The following is a 22,896-nucleotide window of genomic DNA, read 5'->3' on the forward strand; positions in this document are numbered from 1 at the left end:
GTAGTACAAGAGAGTAGGGTTGAACCGGCGATTGAGGTTCTCATACAAAATGCGCATTAGGGCCTTTCCATATTCTTTCTTCTATTCCGTGAGATTCACTAACGGTAATTCAAGATCTACCCTGTGTTAATTATTAAATAACACTGCTAGAGACCTAACAGCCTCCGTGGTCTAGTGGTTTAAAGCCTTAGGCTCACGATCTGGAGGTCCGGATTCGATTCCCGATGGGGACATTGTCGAAATCACTTTGTGAGACTGTCCTTTGTTTGGCAAGGACTTTTCAGCCTTGAATCACCTGATTGTCCGAAAAAGTAAGATGATTCCGTGCTTCAGAGGGCACGTTAAGCCGTTGGTCCCGGCTATTAGCCGTAAAAACACCTCCACCAACCCGCAGTTGAGCAGCGTGGTGAAGTATGCTCCATACCCCCTCCGGTTGATTGAGGGGAGGCCTGTGTCCAGCAGTGGGACGTATATAGGCTGTTTATGTTATATGCTAGAGCCCTAGAGTAATGGAAGTAAGAAAGCAGGAGCGACTGCCTGTCTGACCTTCCAACCCGTGAAGGGAAAACCAGCCCAACACAGGTTAGGTCACATACCTCCGAAAATGCATTTCTCGTGAATGTGGGTTTCCTCACGATGTTTTCAATATGACACATACATGGATTCAAAATGAAATTCGAAAATCATAATCATCGGTTTAGGTCGGTACAGTCATGAGCAATATAATGTACCCACTTTAGGACTCTGTCGCACTAACATATTTGTCATTTAGTGAGACTTATAGTTCAACTTGTCAAAAAAGATAATGTGACATGGTACCAACATATAATATTATATTAATGCTCGTGACCGTACCCACTGGCGGTGGGTGCCCTAGGGCGGTGTATTTCTCGGGAATATGGGTTTCCTCACGATGTTTTCCTTCATCGCTGACCACGTGATTATCATTTATGATCCAAACATCCGCTAACAAAACACCGTTCAATGCATATCATTAATATTATCCAGGTCAACTATTATTATGTTTTTCTGAGGCCCTTTCCCTTCAAATAACTATCATTTGCTTTTTAAACGCACAATAGTTTGAATAGGTACTCAAGAGAGAAATAAATACTGTGTGAGAAAGTAAAAGATTGAATAATAAAAACAAAATTGTCTAAAGTTAAACTATGTAAAGAGGTCGCATACGGCAATGCTACCTATAGGTACAGGGTGTTAGTCTCAGCTCAATCATAATATCCGGTATAACAAAAAACAATAGCTTTAAACCAACAATACGACATCAAAGTTTGTTATTGCAAAATAATACCTATTGCTTCGGACTGCAAGCCAACTTGACCGTTCTCTAGTGATCTAACTGTAAATATACTGCTATACAAGATATACTTACACAAGATGTATCTTGAGATAAATTTGTGGCAATTAAGCTGTTACGCTTAGAGTTTTGTAACGGTCAATGTAGAGGTTAACTGGGTTTGTAAAACAATTGGATTTAACATGCTTCCGAAACGCTTTTGTCTTTTATTCTGCTAACAATGATAACTTTTATGCTATTTAGTGGGAAAAAAGCGATTAGGTAATTTAATTAGTTACATTATGCAATAGTAGCTTAGTTATTAAGTACTTACTCATAGAATGTATCGAGAAACTCTTGGTCGGTCCCTCATATCTGAGGATCGTGGTCAGCATCAGGGTTGCACCTGGAGCGTATGATCTGCCTCCACCGGTTCCTGTCCAGCGCTTCCCTTACTATTGTGTAGAACTTGGATGACGACGCGTCTTTCACTTGGTCAGTCCATCTAGTCGGTGAACGACCACGCGATCTTTTGCCTTCAGTGTTCCCAACCACAATCAGCTTCTCCAAACTGTCATCACCTCTGCGCAAAAAAGAAAAAAAGTTTTTTTTAATAACCTGTTATTGTAGGTTTGTCTCAGATGGTATTAACTACTTGGCCGGATAAATGGGGAGCACTGAGGAGTCTTACCCGGTATTAAAATTAATTAATTAATTTGTTTATACTTACCTATTTAATTAAATGTCAAACAGATGTAAGATAATTTTAAAGGAATTTGATTCTGCCATCGAAATGTTTCATAGTTTGGCTTCACCGGATCATAGTTTGGCAGGTGTTTTTGTAAAATCACTGTTTGCAAGAAAATAAACGTATATATTTTTTTAAACAACAGGAGGAGATACGTACAAATACGTGCTTTTGTACTTAAATTTTACTTTCTTGAGATTACAATGAATATGTTAAATGGATAGTGCATTGTATTTATTGAGAACTTTTAAAAATAAAAAATTATTTCTTAAAAGTAAAAAATGTCCGGTAGGACTTTCGAAAAAGTTTCTAAAATGTAAATTTTTGACTTTTGTGTAGTTCCGTGAGCATTTACTTGTAAATATATTTAAGTAAGTAACAAAACATACAATGACGCGTCACGAATATCAATAGAAAAAAAGCGAAAGTATTCGTCAATGTCGTGTGTACCCGTCCGGTGAAAGAAGAAATGCGGCCAACCTGCGCGCGCAACCAGTTTGACACAAGCATTGGCGCGAAATGACGTGTCGCCATTTTTAAAAACGAAACCCGTAAAGCAAAAAGATTTTATTTCAATAAAAATGATGGACTTAAAAGACATTATAAAATGGTTCATACCCTGTTTCCACATTTTGCTACTAAAAAAAAGAAAAATGAGCAAAAAGATAGTTGTAATTTGTTTATTTTTGTTTTTTAACATAATCTGTGCGGAAGTTAGTGATGTAGTTAGTGAAAACAGTTTAGTTCAAACCAAAAATGTAGGTGATAGTTTAAGTAAATATGTGGAAGCGAAAAGTGAAAAATATAACCAAAGTGATAATTTTGCCGCGCGAAATTCAAAAAGTTTGGAATTGAGAACATTTGGAACGACTTCTGTGGGTAAGTATTTAAAGTCTCTCTTTTCTTTTTTAAATTATTTATTTTTAAAGTAGTTGTTTTAAATCTGCAAAGTCCACAGTAAGGCAAAGATTTCCTTTTCATTATGGCTCATCGAAATCTCGTAACTCAAGTGATAGGTACTTTGTAGGACACACGTTCATCTTTGCGGAAGAAAGTTCTTAGGTATTTAACAGATTTCGCTTATACTCCTTATACGGGTCAATATTTACATGTAATTGAAAGAAAGATAGCGATTAGCACTGATTGAGGGAAATCGTCGACCACGACGGCGGGGTTGGTATCGGAGTCAAATCAAATCAAATATACTTTATTGCACAGAACTAAAATTTCAACAATCAGACATAACACATGAAAACAGTACAATTTGGGCGGCCTTATTGCTCTAGAGCAATTTCTTCCAGGCAACCACCAAAAGGAAACAAACATTTGCAAACAACTTGGATGCGGGATGGTGCAATTAAAAAATAAATACCTAAAAGTAAAACTAAAGTTAATATAATAAATACCTGCCTTGAAGTGTTTGGTGTCGCGAGCTGATTGGCTGCCTCTATGGCTAGAGTAATCGGGTCGTCGGGATCGTATATTACGTCCTTCGCCCAAACCAATGAAGCCTGCTCTCTCGTAGCTTTTCGGAGATGTCGCGTACGCCTTATTCGTCACGAATTTAGTCGAGGCTTGTCACTCCGCACATCCGCTGAATCATTGTCATTTCACCAATCAATCAATCATTATTTATTTGCGGAAAACATTGGTATCATTAATTCTTAAAATAATAAAATAGTACCTAAATGTTACACCACAATAGGCATGCAAATAATTATTCATAATTATCTCTCATTATTTAAGAGTAATCGCCGTCATTACTCCATAGATAGGGCGTGTAGAACGGTGGTTGCCCCAATCGCCTTCCGTTCCGCAAACAAAAACAAATAATAATTAAAACAATAATATTTAAAAAGTAATCAATCAAAATAATAATAATTAAAGTTAAATGTAAGTATATAATAATAATAAAAATGTATTCTATTAATTAATTATCAGTATAACTAAAATAATAATAATTTAAAAAAGTAAACAATTAAAATCAATCATATTGAGTCCATAAATTTATCATCATCATCATCAGCCCATTTACGTCCCCACTGCTGGGGCACGGGCCTTCCCTATGGATGGATAGGGAGATCGGGCCTTAAACCATCACGCGGGCCCAGTGCGGATTGATGATTATTAACGACTGCTAATGCAGCCGGGGCCAACGGCTTAACGTGCCTTCCGAAGCACGGAGGAGCTCGAGATGAAAGCTTTTTCTTTTGTGGTCACCCATCCTATGACCGGCCTTTGCGAAAGTTGCTTAACTTCAACAATCGCAGACCGAGCGCGTTAACCGCTGCGCCACCGAGCTCCTCATCAGCTCCATAAATTTATACATAATCAAAATGTATAATAATTGTCAGTTTGTATAAATTTATTTGTTGTAAAATGTGTATAAATAGTCTAGTAACAGCGACTTCAATGGTCTGGACTTGGCGCTTTGATTCTACCTATGATAATTCGAAATCTATCCAGCTAACGCAACAGTACTGATCCGTCCAGTCAAACAGGTTTCTGCACTAATAATTAGGTTGTGTAGGTCATTAGCATAGAAATGAAGAATAATACTACGTAGGTATAGAACGGTAACCCTTTGCATCCGTCCGATCATGACCTATGCAGGGGTAGTTTTCGCTCACGCGAGTCCCTCTCAAATCCACCGTCTACAGGTAATTCAAAATCGTTTCATGCGGAAAGCCACGGATGCTCCATGGTTCCCAATATTGCTATTTGACATTTGTTTGTATTGCGCACTTACTTTTATATGCGCAAATGTCAAATTGCAATATTGCTTTTTTTAGATATAATAAATATAATAAGTAAATAAATCAGCTTATAAGCAGTACAGTCAATAATCTTCTAGTTTTGTTTGCATTCAGTATTGCAGATACATGCGATTCAAGTCAAGTCACGGGCGTCCTTGTTTAATGTTATCGTTATCGTGAACTTTCCTTTGCGTTGTTATAGACGCGTTAACGTAAACGCGCGCGTTTCGGTGTCGTTTCCGCGGCACGCATCAAGGTCAGTGTAACGACCGATGGTCATTTTCTAATGTGTATTTGAGTAAACGACACGATGATGCGAGCTAGCGAATTCTAGAGGCATCTGACGCCCATTATTCCTATCGGAGTAGGCAGTCACCATAGTAGACTCTTATCTTTATCGTCACTAATTTAAGAGTCACGCTCTTGTCGGTGTAGCATTCTCCATGCTACTTTTTAGGGACAAATAGGGCAGTGGTTTCCCTCTTGCCTTCCGCCCCACAGTACTCTGTCTGGCGCCCAGATTAGTTTATTTTAAAGACGTATTAGGACTCCTGAACTCCGCCTCAGATTCGCGCCCAACTGGGCACCCTCAGGCCCAGCGAGAGCTCCCCATTTGTCCGGCCAAGTGGTTAATGCCATTTGCGGCAAATCTAAAATAAGTCACGTCAAAAAAAGGAAATTTTACGTCATCCACATTCATCAATCGTTTCATACACGCACGCCGGTTCAGAGTAGATCGTACTGAACCTTTTCTAAGGACATCTCCAATTTGGTCAATGTAAGTCCTTCTAGATCTTCCTCCGCCAGATCTACCACCAATTTTCGCTTTATACAGGGTGTTAATGACACCGTAACGAAAACTTTGAAGGATGATTCAGACCATGATTCTAAGTTCATATCAAGTACGCACGCCCGCCGGGTCTATACCGTACTGAACCTTTTCTAAGGACATCTCTAATTTGGTCAATGTATGATAGGTATAATGTGACACGATAAATAAGTTTATTTTTGACCAGAACATGCATCGGTCAAAAGAAAACAAATATTAGTTTCCCTTGGATGATGTTGTTTCACCTTGGTTTGTTTATTTTGACGTGTTTACAACCTCTGTCGTGTTAAATACACGTTCATTTACTGTCATAGAATAAAGAACGGTTTGAGCGTTGGGCTCACGATCCGGAGGTCCCGGGTTCAAAACCCGGTGGGGACGTACCACAAAAATCACTTTGTGATCCCTAGTTTCGTTAGGACATTACAGGCTAATCACCTGATTGTCCGAAAGAAAGATGATCCGTGCTTCGGAAGGCACGTTAAGCCGTTGGTCCCGGTTACTACTGCCATAAGGAAAACGAATTTTTTTTTACCTTGTCTTTCCCAGGCAGAACCTTCGGCCGTCCCTTCAAGAAGATGATGGCCGGCCTGATTCCGGTGATCTTCCAGCTGGGCATGGCGTCCACGTGGGCAGTGGTCGCGGCCCTGGTCGGCGTCAAAACCCTCGTGGTCACCCTGGTCATATTGAAGATCCTGCTTACTGCTGGCGCTGCTAAGGTAGATAGATCTTCTTCTATCGCGTGGGTTGTGACGTGAATTACCAACCCCATCAACCCTTGTGTCAGCACTGGGCCCGCGTGATGGTTATTATTGAGCCGCCAAAGGCCCCTGACCAGGCCCATGTAACGACTACTTACATCAGTAAGTAGTAACAGGGACCAACGGCTTAACGTGCCTTAAGCACGGATCATCTTACTTTCGGACAATCAGGTGATCAGCCTGTAACGTCCTAACCAAACTAGGGACCACAAAGTAATTTTTGTGATATGTCTCCACCGATCCCGGGACCTCCGGGTCGTGAGCCCAACGCTCAACCACTGGACCACGGAGGTCGTAAGAAAATACTGTGTAAGATGACTGAAACCAATACATAAAATAAATTAAATAAATAAAACTGAACCAGGGTGCGTGTATGAAACGATTCATGGATGTGGAGGAAGCAAGAGAAGTGTGTCAGGATCGAAGCAAATGTAATTCCATAGTCTCTGCATACCTAGGTGGGAAATAGGCGTGAGTTTATGTCATCATCATCAGCCCATTAACGTCCCCACTGTTGGGGCACGGGCCTACCCTATGGATGGATAGGGAGATCGGGCCTTAAACCATCACGCGGGCCCAGTGCGGATTGATGGTTATTAACGACTGCTAATGCAGCCGGGACCAACGGCTTAACGTACCTTCCGAAGCACGGAGGAGCTCGAGTAGAAAAGTTTTTTTTTTGTGGTCACCCATCCTATGACCGGCCTCTGCGAAAGTTGCTTTACTTCAACAATCGCAGACCAAGTGCGTTAACCGCTGCGCCACCGAGCTCCTCTGTGAGTTTATGTATGTGTGTGTATATGAAAAAAAATAATGCACACACAATTTCACGCTAATTGGCTAATAAAGTCAGGTAATAAACAATGAGAGTGAAAGTTAGGTAACTGTTAAATAATTGGATGTAACACGACACAGTAATGGTTGTTATTGAACGAAAGTGTAGCTAATGCAATTTGCGGTTCAATCATTCAATCAATGAGGAAACAAGTCAGAAATCAGAATCATTTCTGACATTCAGAATTTACCTTTCAACTGTTTTAAGACAGTAGTTAAAAAAAACTTTACAAAAAGGTTATTATAAAGTTAGTGATTATTTAGAAGATATGAATGCATGGGATTATCTGTCTGAGAACTGATATTAGACAGCTAAATTACTCAATTGTATACCAATATTTTATGTTTATTTTTATTTTTTTAAAGAACGTCTAGGGCCCTGTGCCGAGGTTTTTCTTGCAGCTTCTTTTCCCCGGCTATACAGGTTGTGAGAAGCTGCAGTAGTTTTAGGCGGATAAGACGTTCGTTATGTAAAATTGACGATTCAAAGTGTAACTATGTTACCTACTGAATAAAGATATTTTTGAATTTGAATTTGAGTTGTGCGGGTTGTGAGGTTGTTACCGACCTCATTAACCGTGGTGCCAGGGTTACTATTGAGACAAAGGCCCCTGACATGGGTTTTGTATGTGCATTACGATAACGTCAATGTGTAGTGTCTGTGTAAAATGACGTTGTTTGTGTGGAGTGTTCGAAGTGTGGGCCTGGCATCATCTCCCTCGCGTTACCCCGTTTCTCACAGGGTCCGCTTACCTAACCTGAAGATTTGACAGGTCCGGTTTTTTACAGAAGCGACTGCCTGTCTGACCTTCCAACCCGCGAAGGGAAAACCAGCCCAATACAGGTTAAGTCACATACCTCCGAAAATGCATTTCTCGGGAATGTGGGTTTCCTCACGATGTTTTCCTTCACCACTGAGCACTTGATAATCATTATGATCAAAATATGAATTCGAAAACAATTTCGACAATCATTGGTTTAGGCCGGTGCTGGATTCGAACCTGCGACCTCAAAGTGAAAGAAAAGCGTTCTACCAACTTGGCTACAACGGCTGGGTGTGGTTCTGTACCTACATAGTAGTATTTTATGCTCCATGATAACGTAACCGACACACATTAGGCAGCTTTTTACTTTTTATTACGTTCACTCTACGCACGAATTTGTAGATCTCCAATTTGATACATCTGAAGACGGCAATAAAAAAAAACAAGTCATCGTGACGTCATCAATTTACGTAGGTACCTACTTATCAAAAGAAGTTTAGAGAAAGCTGCTTTCTAAGGTCCGGTAAGAAAAGGATGTAATGATAAATATTGAGGAGCTCGGTGGCGCAGTTGTTAACGCGCTCGATCTGCGATTGCTGAAGTTAAGCAAGTTTCGCAAATGCCGGTCATAGGATGGGTGACCACAAAAATAAAAAAGTTTTCATCTCGAGCTCCTCCGTGCTTCGGAAGGCACGCTAAGCCGTTGGTCCCGGCTGCATTAGCAATCGTTAATAACCATCAATCCGCACTGGGCCCGCGTGATGGTTTAAGGCCCGATCTCCGTATCCATCCATAGGGAAGGCCCGTGTCCCAGCAGTGGGGACGTTAATGGGCTGGTGATGATGATGATAAATATTGATAGGATAAAAAGGGACGGGGAAATTGAATTAGTACCTTAAACAAGGCAGCATATCAGCTCGCGACACCAAACACTTCAGGACCCCGATACCGACCACGCCGGCGTGGTCAACGATTTCCCTCAATCAGCGCTTATCGCTATCGGCCAACTAAGGTCGACTTATTTTTTCAAACATTTTTCTTCACAGACGACGCCCTGAGCCGAGGTTCTGAAAATCGAAGCAATTCATCTAAGAAAGCAATATTGCAATTTGACAAAGTTTTAAGTCTCTTCTATCACAAGTAAAAGTAAGTGTGCAATGCAAACAAATGTCAAATAGCAATATTGCTTTCTTAGATGAATTGCTTCGATGTGGCCATTTAATCCCCCTGGTTATGTTAAAGTATAAAGGTACCTAGAATATACACGATGAATACTGAGGATGATGATTCAGACCATGATTCTGAGTTAATATCTTGAATTTACGACGAATTTTAAAATGATAAGTTTTAATTTTAATACACACTTCCTCTCTTCCCTTCAACGTTGCTGTGCCCTACAGGGTCCATGTTTTAGTTCCTATGCCTATGTAACACCCCATTGTACTACATGGAATTCAATAAATAATTGAGAATTGAATTTGAAAAAACTATTTCTATATTTTATATTCTATTTTTCTGTCGGAAAATTCATGATTAGTGTTTTTTTATGAATATAATATTTCTTTTATCTTATCTTTCAGGTCGGCGCTCTGTTCGCGAGCAAGCACGAGAGCCACCATCACGAGCCGCATCCTCAGAAGGAGATCCACCTCCACATACACAACGGACATGGACAATATGGGCACGAGCACCATGAGGAAATATGTAAGGCTTCATCATCATCATCATTGGCCTTACTCTTCTCTTCTTCTATCGTGTGGGTTGTGAGGTGAACAACCTCATCAACCCTGGTGTCAGGGTTATTATTGAGCCGCCAAAGGCCCCTGACATGGCTCATGTAACGATTACTCACTCACATCAGTAAGTAGTAACCGGGACCAAGGTCTTAATGAGCCTTCCGAAGCACGGATCATCACTTTCAGACAATCAGGTGATCAGCCTGTAATGTCCTAACCAAACTGGGAATCACAATGATGATTTTTGTGATATGTCCCCACCGGGATTCGCACCCGGGACCTCCGGATCGTGAGCTCAACGCTCAACCACTAGACCACAGAGGCCGGACGATTTATGAAGTTATTGCCTCGAAGAAATGCACTTTATTTCATGGCTGTGCAAGCCAATCCTAGAGCGGCAAACTCTACCGCACACTCTGCAGGAGAAGTCTCCGACTGCTGGATTGTTGTAGGTTTTTTAAAGGTTTACTTTTGTACAAAAATGAGAGAAATGCGTTTCGGATTGTCAATATGTTCTCGAGGTTACTAGCCCAAACACGAGGCGCGGTAGCTCAGTTGGATGAACGCTTCTCACTGTAAAGTCGCAGGTTTGAATCCACATTTGGTTCATAAATATGACTATCACGTGCTCAGCGGTGAACGAAAACATCGTAAGGAAACCCACATACACAATATAATCTAACCTGTATTGGGCTGGTTTTCCCTTCGCGGGTTGGAAGGTCAGACAGCCATCTATTATCTAGTAGCAGAACTAGTAAAGCGCCATCTTGTAATCCGTAAAAAAGCTATAGCATAGTGCAAAAAAAAGACTCGACAGAAGGCAGTAATAAATTAAGAGTAAATAAAATATTTGGTACACACCAGTGAATATTAATAAAGATTGCTTATTAATAAATTAACATGAATTTATAAAGACGTTTCATTACTATTTTCTTCAATAATTGCGTTTATCTGTTTATACGAAATATTAAAAATATTTATATACAAGCGCCATCTATAATCTGATGTTAGAACTAAGTCACCGCCATCTGCTAGTCAGTAGGAGAACTAAAATTATAGTTTTCAAATTCAACACTAGATGGCAGCGCTTAAGTTCATGTACGAAGCAACAGATGGCGCTGTCAAGAAAATGCAATGAAAACTTTTTCTAGGTAACTTTTTCTCGTTGTATCTACTAATTGAACCTTTTTCTTTCAGCATCATGGAATAGGGAAGGCCACCCACTACAGGACTCCAAATTAAACTACGTAATAGACCCGTACAGAGTCGCTTCTGGACCTCAAACTATAAGCACTCCTTACGGGACTTATGTAAAAGTTGACCCGGCTCCTAACGTTGTAATTTAGCTGTTTTTTTTAATTTATGGCACAATCAGGGACTTTCTAGGCTACGTTCCTCAAAAACAATATAGATGGCGCTGTTCAGATTTATTAACGTGATAATTACCTATTTTCTCATTGCTCGGGTAAATATTTATCCAAAAATAAAATGTAATGGCAGAAGTTATAAAAATAATTGATGCTTGATATTAGGATCACATTATTTGATACTTTATTGAGGAGTTTAACACTTTATTATACCTACAATTAATAATTAATATTATATTATTACCTAATAATCATTTATGATTCGATTTTGACTACCTACTTATTTATATTTTCATTATTAAAATATCAAAGTTCCTGTAATAACAATAGGTCATGTAATAAGGTTGCCTGGAAGGCTATTTAGCGATTAGGCCTCCTATTTTACTTCTTTTATCCTACTTGTAAATTGTTGCTTTTAAATTATTGTATTTTGTATTATAGGCATTATAAAATAATGTTACTTCCTTCGCACTTGAAGATACCTACTTACTGTTAGATAGAAAAGAATCTATCGACCTTATATCGACTGACACTTCACTATGCTAATGAATGTCACAACACTAGTTGACGTACTTTGACAGATCTATTTAGGCATTTGAGGCTTTTCGGCGGGAAACGGGAACGGGACAGTTGCTTTCTTCATTGAGTAATCTAAATAATTAATACGAAGTGGTGTTTTGTGGTTAATGATCGCATTAAGTTAGTCGGAAGACATTCGCGAGTGTTATTATATTGGAGTATTCAATGAACAAAGTGTATCTGCCAATTTTCGCTTCGTGCCGGGAAGCCGCTTCATAACTCAAAAGTTTATGCGGACTTTTGAGTTAATTCGTTTGGGGTTCGGAGTAGGAGTCTACTCCGAGGGTGGGGGCTTAGGTTTCATCATCATCACCTTTCATCATTTCATTAATCATCAAGAAAAAAAATACGTCAGACATGGCTGTATGGGCATAGTTCCCTTTGCCTTACCCTTCGGGGAAAACCAAAACAAAAAAAAAATTAGGCATTTGACTGGCTCAAAGATAAATTATATAATGGCCCCGATTCCTGCAGACATCTCTTAATTTTACTTTAAGTTATACCTGTCATTTTCTTATCCGCCGAAAAGGAAAGGGACGGATGATTGACAGCTCTTAATTTTAGGAAGAATGAGTAAATAAATGAATAACCCGGGCGAATTTTTAGACGGTTGTTTTAGATTTGTGCTTAAAATTGACGTGTGTTCCATAAATTTTATGCTTGTCGATTACCCGTCCCTTTCCTTTTCGGCGGATAAGAAAATGACAGATATAACCTAAAATAAAATTAGATGGTATTTACAGGAATTAGCACCAATGCTAACGTAGAAATAGAAGCCAGTCTAAGATGATCAAAAATCAATCTTACTTTCCTATTCGAATTATTCTCGAATTTTATTCATGCATTAAGTAACAATGAGTAAATAAATGAATAACCCGGGCGAATTTTGCTCTGAGCTGCTAGTGTACATAAACAAATATAATAATAATAATAATGAGTACGACGTTTGACCGCTTTTATTGATGACGTCACAGGACAGTATTTCCATCAAATTTCCATACAAACTCCAAAGACAACTTTCGTTTTGATGTTATGTAAAAAGTATCTCAAGTAACCTATTTTTACCGCGCATTGAGTCGATTGTAAAATGTTATATTATTGAAATATAATCAATAATCGTACGGTCACGAGCATTAATATGTATACACTTTGGTACCATGTCACATTAACTTTTTTGACCAATTGAACTGTAAGTCTCACTAAATGTCAAATATGTTAGTGCGACAGAGTCGTAAAGTGGTAAAGTGGGTACATTATATTGCTCATGCATGGCTGTACTGAACTGGTTGTTCTGTTTAATACTACCAGTCGCACACAGATGTTGTTGTGCTCTGCCTGGTGTGTACTTTGAGTTGACTGTTGGCAACATCAAAGTATTAATTTAAATTTTACTGTAATATATTTTCCTATGGCAATATTAAAGGGACTTTACGCCGCGGACTTTGCCGACGAGGCACGTTTTCTTATATCTCGCTATTTATGTAAATATTTCCTAGTTTTTTATTACAATACAGTCCATTTAACAACTCGAAGAGGTTTTATTTACCGGAGCGACTATCGCCTCCAACATTGACCACGTTGTTTTATTAAATTAATTAGGCACACACAATTTACGTTATTTCACAGTTCGTTGATCGTAGAAGAAGAAGAAAAAAAGTATTGCTATTTATGGATTAAAAAAGTATAAAATAATAATTAGTTGGATGTTGCCAACACTACCTATGTCTGTCTAACCCGGTAGTGTCCACATTCCTCATACGTGATCATTCTTGTAACTATGCGGAATTTAATTTTATTAGTAAATCTTAGTGTAAGTTGTAGGTAAGTCGGCATTGACACAAATATTTTCTCGTTTAAATTAAATGTTACCACACCAACTAGTTTAGGCTGGTATTAAAAAAACTAATTTAAATTTAAAACTTATTTATGTATTAATTTATTAAATAAATTGACCAGAAAATATATATGTTAAATTCTGTCAGAGATTTTATCATTCTAGTTTTAAGAAGAGATAATAATTTTCCTTTGGCGGGTAACCCATTAGAAAAAAGATAAAAAGTCCTACAAAAAAAAGGCGGGTTGATGAGGTCGTACATTGACCTCACAATCCAGACTAATGAAGATAAGTAACTATTTCTGGTCACTTTAGTATTTTAAAATTAAGTCTATGTTTTGTCTTTTTCATTCACATTTAAAACAAAGTACGAAAGAAAAGGACGAAACATATTTCTCAGATAGAGGCTTTAAAATGGTGTTTTGTATTTATGTAAGTATTTAAATAAATTATATTTTGTACAAATACTTTTTTATTCTTTTATTTTGTTTACATGAGATTTAAGCGGTGCCAGCGAAGAGTGGATATAATTATCTCTGCCTACCCCTTTGAGGATATAAGCGTGACGCTATTAGTGACTATACAGTTACACATATTTTCCCTAAAAGTGAATATGCTCGCAATAAATTATTATAATTCGTCAAATAAGTATAAAAGATTAAGAAATAATAAGTAAATAAATTTACTACAAATTAGGCGCAGCGGTAAACGCGCTCGGACTGCGATTGTTGAAGTTAAGCAACTTTCGCAAAGGCCGGTCAATGGATGACCACAAAAAAAAAGTTTTCATCACGAGCTCCTCCGTGCTTCGGAAGGCACGTTAAGCCGTTGGTCCCGACTGCATTAGCAGTCGTTAATAACCATCAATCCGAACTAGGCCCGCGTGATGGTTTAAGGCCCGATCTCCCTATCCATCCATAGGGAAGGCCGTGCCCCAGCAGTGGGGACGTTAATGGGCCGATGATGATGATGACTACAAATTAGGCAATTTTTAATGCATTAATAAGTTAATAACCGTGGTCCAGTGTCTCGTGTCTCGTGTTCGAAACCCAGTAGACGTATCACGAAAATCACTATGAGATCCCTTCACATAATCAAAATGTATTAGAAATGTATTTATTTAATTAATTCCACTTTACATTAAAGTTCCTTAAATTAAAATTACGCTACAATAATTGAATAATTAATTACATACTTAATGAATAATTACTCAAAAAATTTAAGATATACTACTACACCTATATTACTTTTTCAACCTTAAATTTATTGTGTTAAGTGTTAATTTATACCTGTACTGCCTAACGTTACATAAGTTTTGCGCCTCTTTACTGCCGGGAATATTCTCAAAGTGGGAAAATTCTCGAAAACGACATATTTTATTATTATCATAGGCTGTTTATGTTATTCACTTTACATACTCCACCACACTGCTCCACCTCGGGTTGGTCGTTATAACATCTGTTTCCTGTAATAAGTTAACTTTAACTACCACAGTTATTCAATGATTAAGTTAACTAAAAGGTAGTTTAAGTTAATGTTAAGGTGACTGCACATTATCTTAAAAACGTCGCTTTTTGCGTTTTGACTGTTTTCTTTCCATTTTACCATCATTCGACCATTATAGATGGCGATACGGCTCACCTATCACGTTAGTCTAAAAAAAAGCTCGGTGAGGTGTGGGTACTTAGTTCATCTTGCGATAGATGTACCTCTGACCACCCCAATTGGGATATAGTTGTGAGCTTATGTCAGATTCAGTTTAAAGAGCTTTATTCTTATAAAAAAACTATCATCATCATCATCAGCCCATTAACGTCCCCACTGCTGGGGCACGGGCCTTCCCTATGGAAGGATAGGGAGATCGGGCCTTAAACCACCACGCGGGCCCAGTGCGGATTGGTGGTTATTAACGACTTCTAATGCAGCCGGGACCAACGGCTTAACGTGCCTTCCGAAGCACGGAGGAGCTCGAGATAAAAACTTTTTTTTTTGTGGTCACCCATCCTATGACCGGCCTTTGCGCAAGTTGCTTAACTTCAACCGCCACCGAGCTCCAAAAAAACTATACATAGTCACTTACAATGAGAACTAAATATTGTAACAAAGATAAGTTAATTTGTCCTGTTGAACAGGCGAAGAGGGTATATAAAAACAACTTAACTATAATAATAATAATAAAATCGTTTATTTCGGACAAAGTCCATAGAATGTTAGTATACAAACGACTTATAAACTAGTGTTAGTAGGACATTATTCGGGCGATCATGAATACAAATTATAGGGTGTGAAGCTCATCCACCTTTTTAGAAAGGGGGAGTCCCACCTATCACATAACGTCTTCAGGATACCGCTGGGGCTGGCTCGAGTCCGCGTGAGAAGCGACGCACAACGTTTCCGCATGATCGCCGCAAAACCATCTGTGTGGGCCTCAGCGAACATACCAGAGGCGCTGCAATATCGCGGCAACCTCAACAATATCCTGAAAGCGTTATTATACTGGACGCGCAGATCGCAACTATAATTGCAAAAAAAATGTTACGTAGTTATTTCAATTTTATACACACAGAAGCGAATTATTTATTAGAGATTATTATTAACGAGTTAGTAAAACTAATTCGTAATAAATAAAAAAAGGAAGGACTTTTTTAACATAATCATAATTTTTCTTTTCTTTTTAGTTTAGCAAATATTATTAAAAAAATGGGGGGTTAAAGAGGCCACATCGAAGCAATTCATCTAAAAAGAAATAACGCTATTTAACATTTGTTTGCATTGCGCACTTACTTTTATATGCGCAAATGTCGAATTGCAATATTGCTTTTTTAGATGAATTGCTTCTATAATTTAATGCCCTCGACTTTTAAATGGTTTTAACAAATAACAGTCAAGTGAGGGTAGTTACACACGCAATAACCAGGTATTTTCAATCCTATGACAAGCCGCCATTGCTAGCCCATTGATGACGTAAGTGTTACCATTAAATAGGTATCTCCAACATTCCAAGGACGTAAATTTTGTTATTGAAAATTAAGTGAATTGCTGAGTAATATATTTTATTACTATTACTTGTCACATATATAAAAATCATTAAAACTGTAAGTAAATCTTTTATTAAAAGTTAAAAATTTCCTTGCAAAGTAAATATAAGTATAGACATTGGTCGTGGGGAATTAATTTTTTACGAAGTGGCAACACAGGGTGTTATTACGTCAGGTGGGCTAACCTTAAATGTTAGCTGTCAGTTTTAAGCGTACCTGCGCGCAATAACGTCAGTCGTTTCATAACCACGGTCGACGCAACACGCACTACGTAGTATTTATTCTTTATTCTGAAGCGTCAGGAATTTGCGTCGGAAGAAAATGAATAAGGTAAGTTATTATCTTTACTTTGAATTATAATTCTTGACATCTCAAACACAACATTGGACTGAATGATTCAATATTGGATCAATCATAATCTCATCTTCTTTTTATCGTGTGGATTGTGAGGTGGAATACCAGGCTCATCAACCCTGGTGTCAGGGTTATTAGCCCCCAAAGGCCCCTGTCATGGCTCATGTAACGACTACATACTTACATCAGTAAGTAGTAACCGGGACCAACGGCTTAACGTGCCTTCCAAATAACGGATCATCTTACTTTCGCACAATCAGGTGACCAGCCTATAATGTTCTAACCAAGCTAGGGATCACAAAGTGATTTTTGTGGTATGTCCCCACCGGGATTCGAACCCGGGGCCTCCGGATCGTGAGCCCAACGCTCAACCACTGGACCATGGAGGCTGTTAATGATATATTGTTAATGATAAGCTCATGCCTACACCCCAATTCGGGTAGTTAGAGGTACATCCATCGCAAGATGAACTAAGTACCCACACCTCACCGAGCTTTCTGTTAGACCAACGTGATAGGTGAGCCGTATCGCCGGTTGTATACTTTAACAATTAAATTCAAATTCAAATATTTTAATTCAGACCTACATCCATAAATTGTTAGTAATTAAAAACCGCGCCGAACCGCCAACCGCCAACCGCGGCGGTTTTCTCCATCATGTGTCGCGTGCTTAACAAAACAGACAAGGTTGTCTTATGTCAAGGGCGCCTAGTTTAATACCACTATGATGCTTACGTCACCCAACTAGAGGAATTCGATTTATATGGAGTCGCCACTTAGGTAAACCAGCATTAAGTACCTAATATACAGGGTGTTAGTGATATCGTAACGAAAACTTTGAGTTGTGATTCAGAACATAACTCTGAGTTGATATGAAGTGGAATTTCCCATTGCAAAATTATAGAATAATAATTTAAAAAGCACAAAAAGTCATAAATTTTCTCACTAACACTCTATATACGTAATACCCAAGGCCAAGCCTCCTAACACAGACTTTCCCAGTTTAAAGGGGGCTCGGGTCAACTAGCATTTATAAGAAAATATTGTTTAAAACGAATAAAGATTTTATTTATTTTTTATTTTCAATAAGTACAGAATGTTAGTGACAACATAACGAATTCTAAGGGGGATGACTCTGCCTACCCTAATAGGAATATTGTCGTGAGCTTATGTTATGCGTTTTATATACAGGGTGTTAGTGACATTGTGATTCAGAACATAACTCTTGAATTGATATCAAGTAGAATTTTCCGTCGCAAAAGTATGAAATTGAAACTAATTTAAAAACACTCTAAAATTTTCATGAATTTTCTATAAATCGTCTGAATCATCCCGCTGAGTATTCGTTACGATGTCAGTAACACCCTGTATATTATACTATTCATATACTGTACAAGTCTGCCTACCCCTTCGGGGATGCAGGCGTGATGCGACGTTGTCCTATCCTCTGATAGATTCAGATTGCGAGATTGTCCTTACTTTGATTCATTGATAGTTGTTATAAAAAACCCAAAGATGTTCCCACGACCGCTCTACATTTTAGGGTTCCGCATTATAATTTAAAAACAAAAAAATTGCGGCGTGGTGAATGGTTGACGTGACTTATTGTAGATTTGCCGCAAATGAATCAAATCAAAATCAAATATACTTTATTGCACAGAACTAAAATTTCAACAATCAGACATAACACATGAATACAGTACAATTTGGGCGGCCTTATTGCTCTAGAGCAATTTCTTCCAGGCAACCAACAAAAGAAAACAAACATTTACAACTTGGATGCGGGATAGTGCAACAAAAAATAAATAAATTAAATACCTAAAGGTCAAGGTCTGCCAAAGAGCAATGGAACGCAGTATCCTAGGCGTGAAACGAATCGACCGTGTGCGAAACACTACACTGCGATCCAAAACGGGTATCACTGATGTAGGGAAAAAGTCCGCCAAACTGAAGTGGGACTGGGCCGGACACGTTTGTCGGATGCATCCGGAGCGGTGGGCACGAGTCGTTACTCACTGGATACCTCAGGGCGGGCTTAGAAGTCGAGGCAGACCGCGTAAAAGATGGTGTGACGACCTCAATGCTTATCGCAAGGATTGGCCGGAGATCGCGCAAAGTCGAGAGGAGTGGAAAAATCAAGGGGAGGCCTTTGCCCAGCAGTGGGATCGTATAGGCTAAATAAGAAGAATACCTAAAAGTAAAACTAAAGTTAATATAATAAATACCAATATAAAACATAAAAACATAAACTGCCTATATACGTCCCACTGCTGGGCACAGGCCTCCAAATAATGACCAATACCAATATAATGATACCAATATAATGATAGATAATGTAATGAACCACTTGGCCGGACAAAATTTTATTTTTTTAAATTTAATTTAATTTATTTATTTATTAAAGACAACACAGATCCATTTATTGTTAGTACAATTCACTTAACTTATGTTAGTACCTACCTTATAACTAGAGGGGATTACATCTGTCATTTTCTTATCCGCCGAAAAGGAAAGGGACGTGTAATCGACAAGCATAAAATTTATGGAACAAACATCAATTTTAAGCACAAATCTAAAACAACCGTCTAAAAATTTTACACTGGCCAATAACCCGACAGAATTATGTTGACAGCACACGTCAAACAGTTTGCATACCAGCGAGATACCCTTTTGATTCGCCCGGGTTATTCATTTACTCATTCTTTCTAAAATTAAGAACTGTCAATTATCCATCCCTTTCCTTTTCGGTGGATAAGTAAATAACAGGTATAAGTTAAAATAAAATTAGATGGCGTCTGCAGGAATTAGCACCAATAATCGCGTAAACCTCAAACAATGTATACTTAGTTACGGAACCTTCACCTCTTGAGCCCGACTCACACTTGACGTTTGATTAGCAGTCTGACGACAGAAGGTTGCCTGGTGACATCACAATGTTTGAAGGTCTATTACTTGAAGATGAATTTTGATAGAATCATAGTTTAAGGAAAACTACAATACAATACAAATATACTTTATTCCTCTAGTTATTAAATAACTTGTAATGTACCCTCGAGGAGCTCGGTGGCGCAGCGGTTAACGCGCTCGGTCTGCGATTGTTGAAGTAAAGCAACATTCGCAAAGGCCAGTCATAGGATGGGTGACCACAAAAAAAAAAGATTTGATCTCGAGCTCCTCCGTGCTTCGGAAGGCACGTTAAGCCGTTGGTCCCGGCTGCATTAGCAGTCGTTAATAACCATCAATCCGCACTGGGCCCGCGTGATGGTTTAAGGCCCGATCTCCCTATCCATCCATAAGGAAGGCCCGTGCCCTAGCAGTGGGGACGTTAATGGGCTGATGATGAATGTACCCTCATTGATTTAAAAGATGTGTTGCTGTTGCACTTTCTTCTCATTTCTTCTCCTCAGCCATAACACCTTGCGAAATGACGTAAATTCAAAAATGTTACATTGACCATCAACAAGTTTATCCATGATAATTACGTTGAATAAATGATTCTGACTCTGATTGCATCAAAATAAATAAAATAAAATAAAATAAAATAGAAGGAAATATGTAAAAATTTTAAGAAAACTGCAAAATTGCCTAAATTGTACTGTATTTTTTTATTTATGTATTTCTTAAACAAAGCAAACATTGTGTTGGGATGTTTTACAACAAAAAGAGATAGCAATAAGTAATAATAGGTAAACTCAAACATAAGACAAGAACAGTGAGTTAATATCAAATGCAATTTTCTGTCGGAAAATTCATAAAAAATTGAGATTTTATTTATTTTGAGTTCCATACTTTTGCGACGGAAAATTGCCTGAATCATCGCTCAAAGTTTTCGTTACGACGTCACTAACACTCTGTATATATTCTAGTATAAATTATATAGTACTATTAACATTTTATCAAGAGAACAAATAGTTTTAATATAGTTATACAAGTAAATAAATTACTCAATAAATTTACTCATGTTATAATTATACTCATAAAATAATAATGGTTAAGTTAAATTGGATTAGTATACTAACCCACCTGCATTCGAACTGACTTAGGGTTTTGTTTTCCTTTTCCTTGTTAGCTATTATCTTTATGTATCATTCTAGCCACTTTTCGTATCTTATTTTAATTTCTCTCCTACCTTTTCATTTATTGGCGGGAACTTGTTATTAGCATTGTCTCATGTATATTTAGTTCATTTAATGTATAATTAGTCTGTAAGTTCTCCAAATTATATAAAAATAAAACAAATAAATAAGTAGTCTAATACAAATTATTATTCGTTCAACTTATCAGAAAAAAATCTTTGACTTCACAGTAGGCTTTCGAAATGAAGAACTTTAGATTATTATAGAATAACGTTGGTTTCTAATAACAGCTTCCGTGGTCTAGTGGTTACGGCGTCAGGCTCACGATCTGGAGGTCCGGGTTCGACTCCCGATGGGGACATTGTCGAAAGCACTTTGTGAGCCTGTCCTTTGTTTGGTAAGGAGTTTTTAGGCTTGAATCGCCTGATTGTCCGAAAAAGTAAGATGATTCCGTGCTTCGGAGAGCACGTTAAGCCGTTGGTCCCGGCTATTAGCCGCAAAAATATCTCCACCAACCCGCAGTGGAGCAGCGTGGTGGAGTATGCTCCATACCCCCTCCGGTTGATTGAGGGGAGGCCTGTGCCCAGCAGTGGGACGTATATAGGCTGTTTATGTTTTATGTTACCGTTGCTTTATCAACGTTTTTTATGAAATTGGGATTATGGTTACTTTTAAATTTTGATAGCCATGTGATGGGGGCTAGAAGCTACTAATCTTCTTCTATCGTGTGGGTTGTGAGGTGGATTACCAACTCCATCGACCCTGGTGTCTGGGTTATTACTGAGCCGCCTAAGGCCCCTGACATGACTCATGTAACGACTACGTACTTACATCAATAAGTAATAACCGGGACCAACGTGCGTGCGTGCGTGCGTGCGTGCGTGCGCGCGTGCGCGTGCGCGTAATGTACAAACAAACAATGTAATTTCGAATATACAGAGACTTGAAATGCATCTTCTTGGTTCTCAATTTCTTCTTTACTCCTTCTTCCAACTTCTCTTTTCTCTTCTCTCGCCAAAGTAGAACACAGGGACTAAACGTAACCTCTATCAGGCTATGTCTGAGACGACAAACAGACAAAGCCAAGGAGAGGCTAGGTCAAAGTCCGTGTGGGGGTCGATGAACTGTCGCCAAGGTCACGCGAAGGTCGGTGACCTCTCGCCAAGGTCACACAGGGGGCGCGAAGGTTGCTTTTGAGGTTTTCTTGAACGCGCTAAATGATTTAACACAATTTTAAAACAACAACAAACATAACATCACGTTTGTATCTGCAAAGGGGTAGGTAGAGGTGTATAGTACAGTCAAGTGCAATATAATGTACCCACTTTAGGACCCTGTCGCATTAACATATTTGACATTTAGTGAGACGTACAGTTCAATTTGTCAAAAAAGTTAATGTGACATGGTACCAAAGTGTATACATATTAATGCTCGTGACCGTACCGGGTGAGAGCGCTAAGCGCTCCCCATTTGTCCGGCCAAATAGTTAAATGCCATCTGCGGCAAATCTACAATAAGCCACGTCGCAATCTGAATCTATCAGAGAATAGGACAACGTCGCATCACGCCTGCATTTGTCCCCATTTGTCCGGCCAAGTAGTTAATGCCATCTGCGGCAAATCTACAATAAGTCACGTCAAAAAAGAACCATCTCTTGTAAACATAGTATCTCAGATTAACAATAAATGCTAAAAACACATCTGTTTAGAAAAACGTCCTTTGTCGAACCTGTTCTCCTTCAAAGGTCGAATATCATTAGCGCCAGGAGGATAATGAACTGTTTTAAACAAAAAAAACTTGTTATTAAATTGATTTACAACAAAAAATACTTAAATAATTAATGGCTTAATGGTTGGTGGTTGTTGGTCTAACAGAAAGCTCGGTGAGGTGTGTGTGGGTGCTTAGCATGACAATGTGACAGTTTGAC

General features: G+C 38.6%; 2 protein-coding genes across 3 annotated transcripts in view; both read left to right on the forward strand.

The window, feature by feature from the left end:
- The window catches only part of LOC126378341 (uncharacterized), a 134,820-nt gene that overhangs the window by 49,647 nt on the left and 62,277 nt on the right, over nt 1-22,896 (forward strand). The window lies entirely within an intron of this gene.
- LOC126378503 (uncharacterized) lies at nt 2,572-11,092 on the forward strand. The gene is made up of 4 exons (XM_050026914.1): nt 2,572-2,921; nt 6,177-6,346; nt 9,567-9,690; nt 10,920-11,092. Exons 1-4 carry the CDS (start codon nt 2,624-2,626, stop codon nt 11,066-11,068), a joined length of 741 nt encoding a protein of 246 aa, XP_049882871.1. The 5' UTR covers nt 2,572-2,623; the 3' UTR covers nt 11,069-11,092.

This window comes from Pectinophora gossypiella, chromosome 26 (assembly GCF_024362695.1).
Source record: "Pectinophora gossypiella chromosome 26, ilPecGoss1.1, whole genome shotgun sequence".
NCBI lineage: Eukaryota > Metazoa > Arthropoda > Insecta > Lepidoptera > Gelechiidae > Pectinophora > Pectinophora gossypiella.

Excerpts from the sequence above, each read along its gene's own strand:
- LOC126378503 (XM_050026914.1), top strand. The coding sequence starts at position 2,624 with ATGATGGACTTAAAAGACATTATAAAATGGTTCATACCCTGTTTCCAC. Across the intron at positions 2,922-6,176 it reads ATTTGGAACGACTTCTGTGG|GCAGAACCTTCGGCCGTCCC; the intron begins GTAAGTATTTAA and ends TGTCTTTCCCAG. Across the intron at positions 9,691-10,919 it reads CGAGCACCATGAGGAAATAT|CATCATGGAATAGGGAAGGC; the intron begins GTAAGGCTTCAT and ends TTTTTCTTTCAG.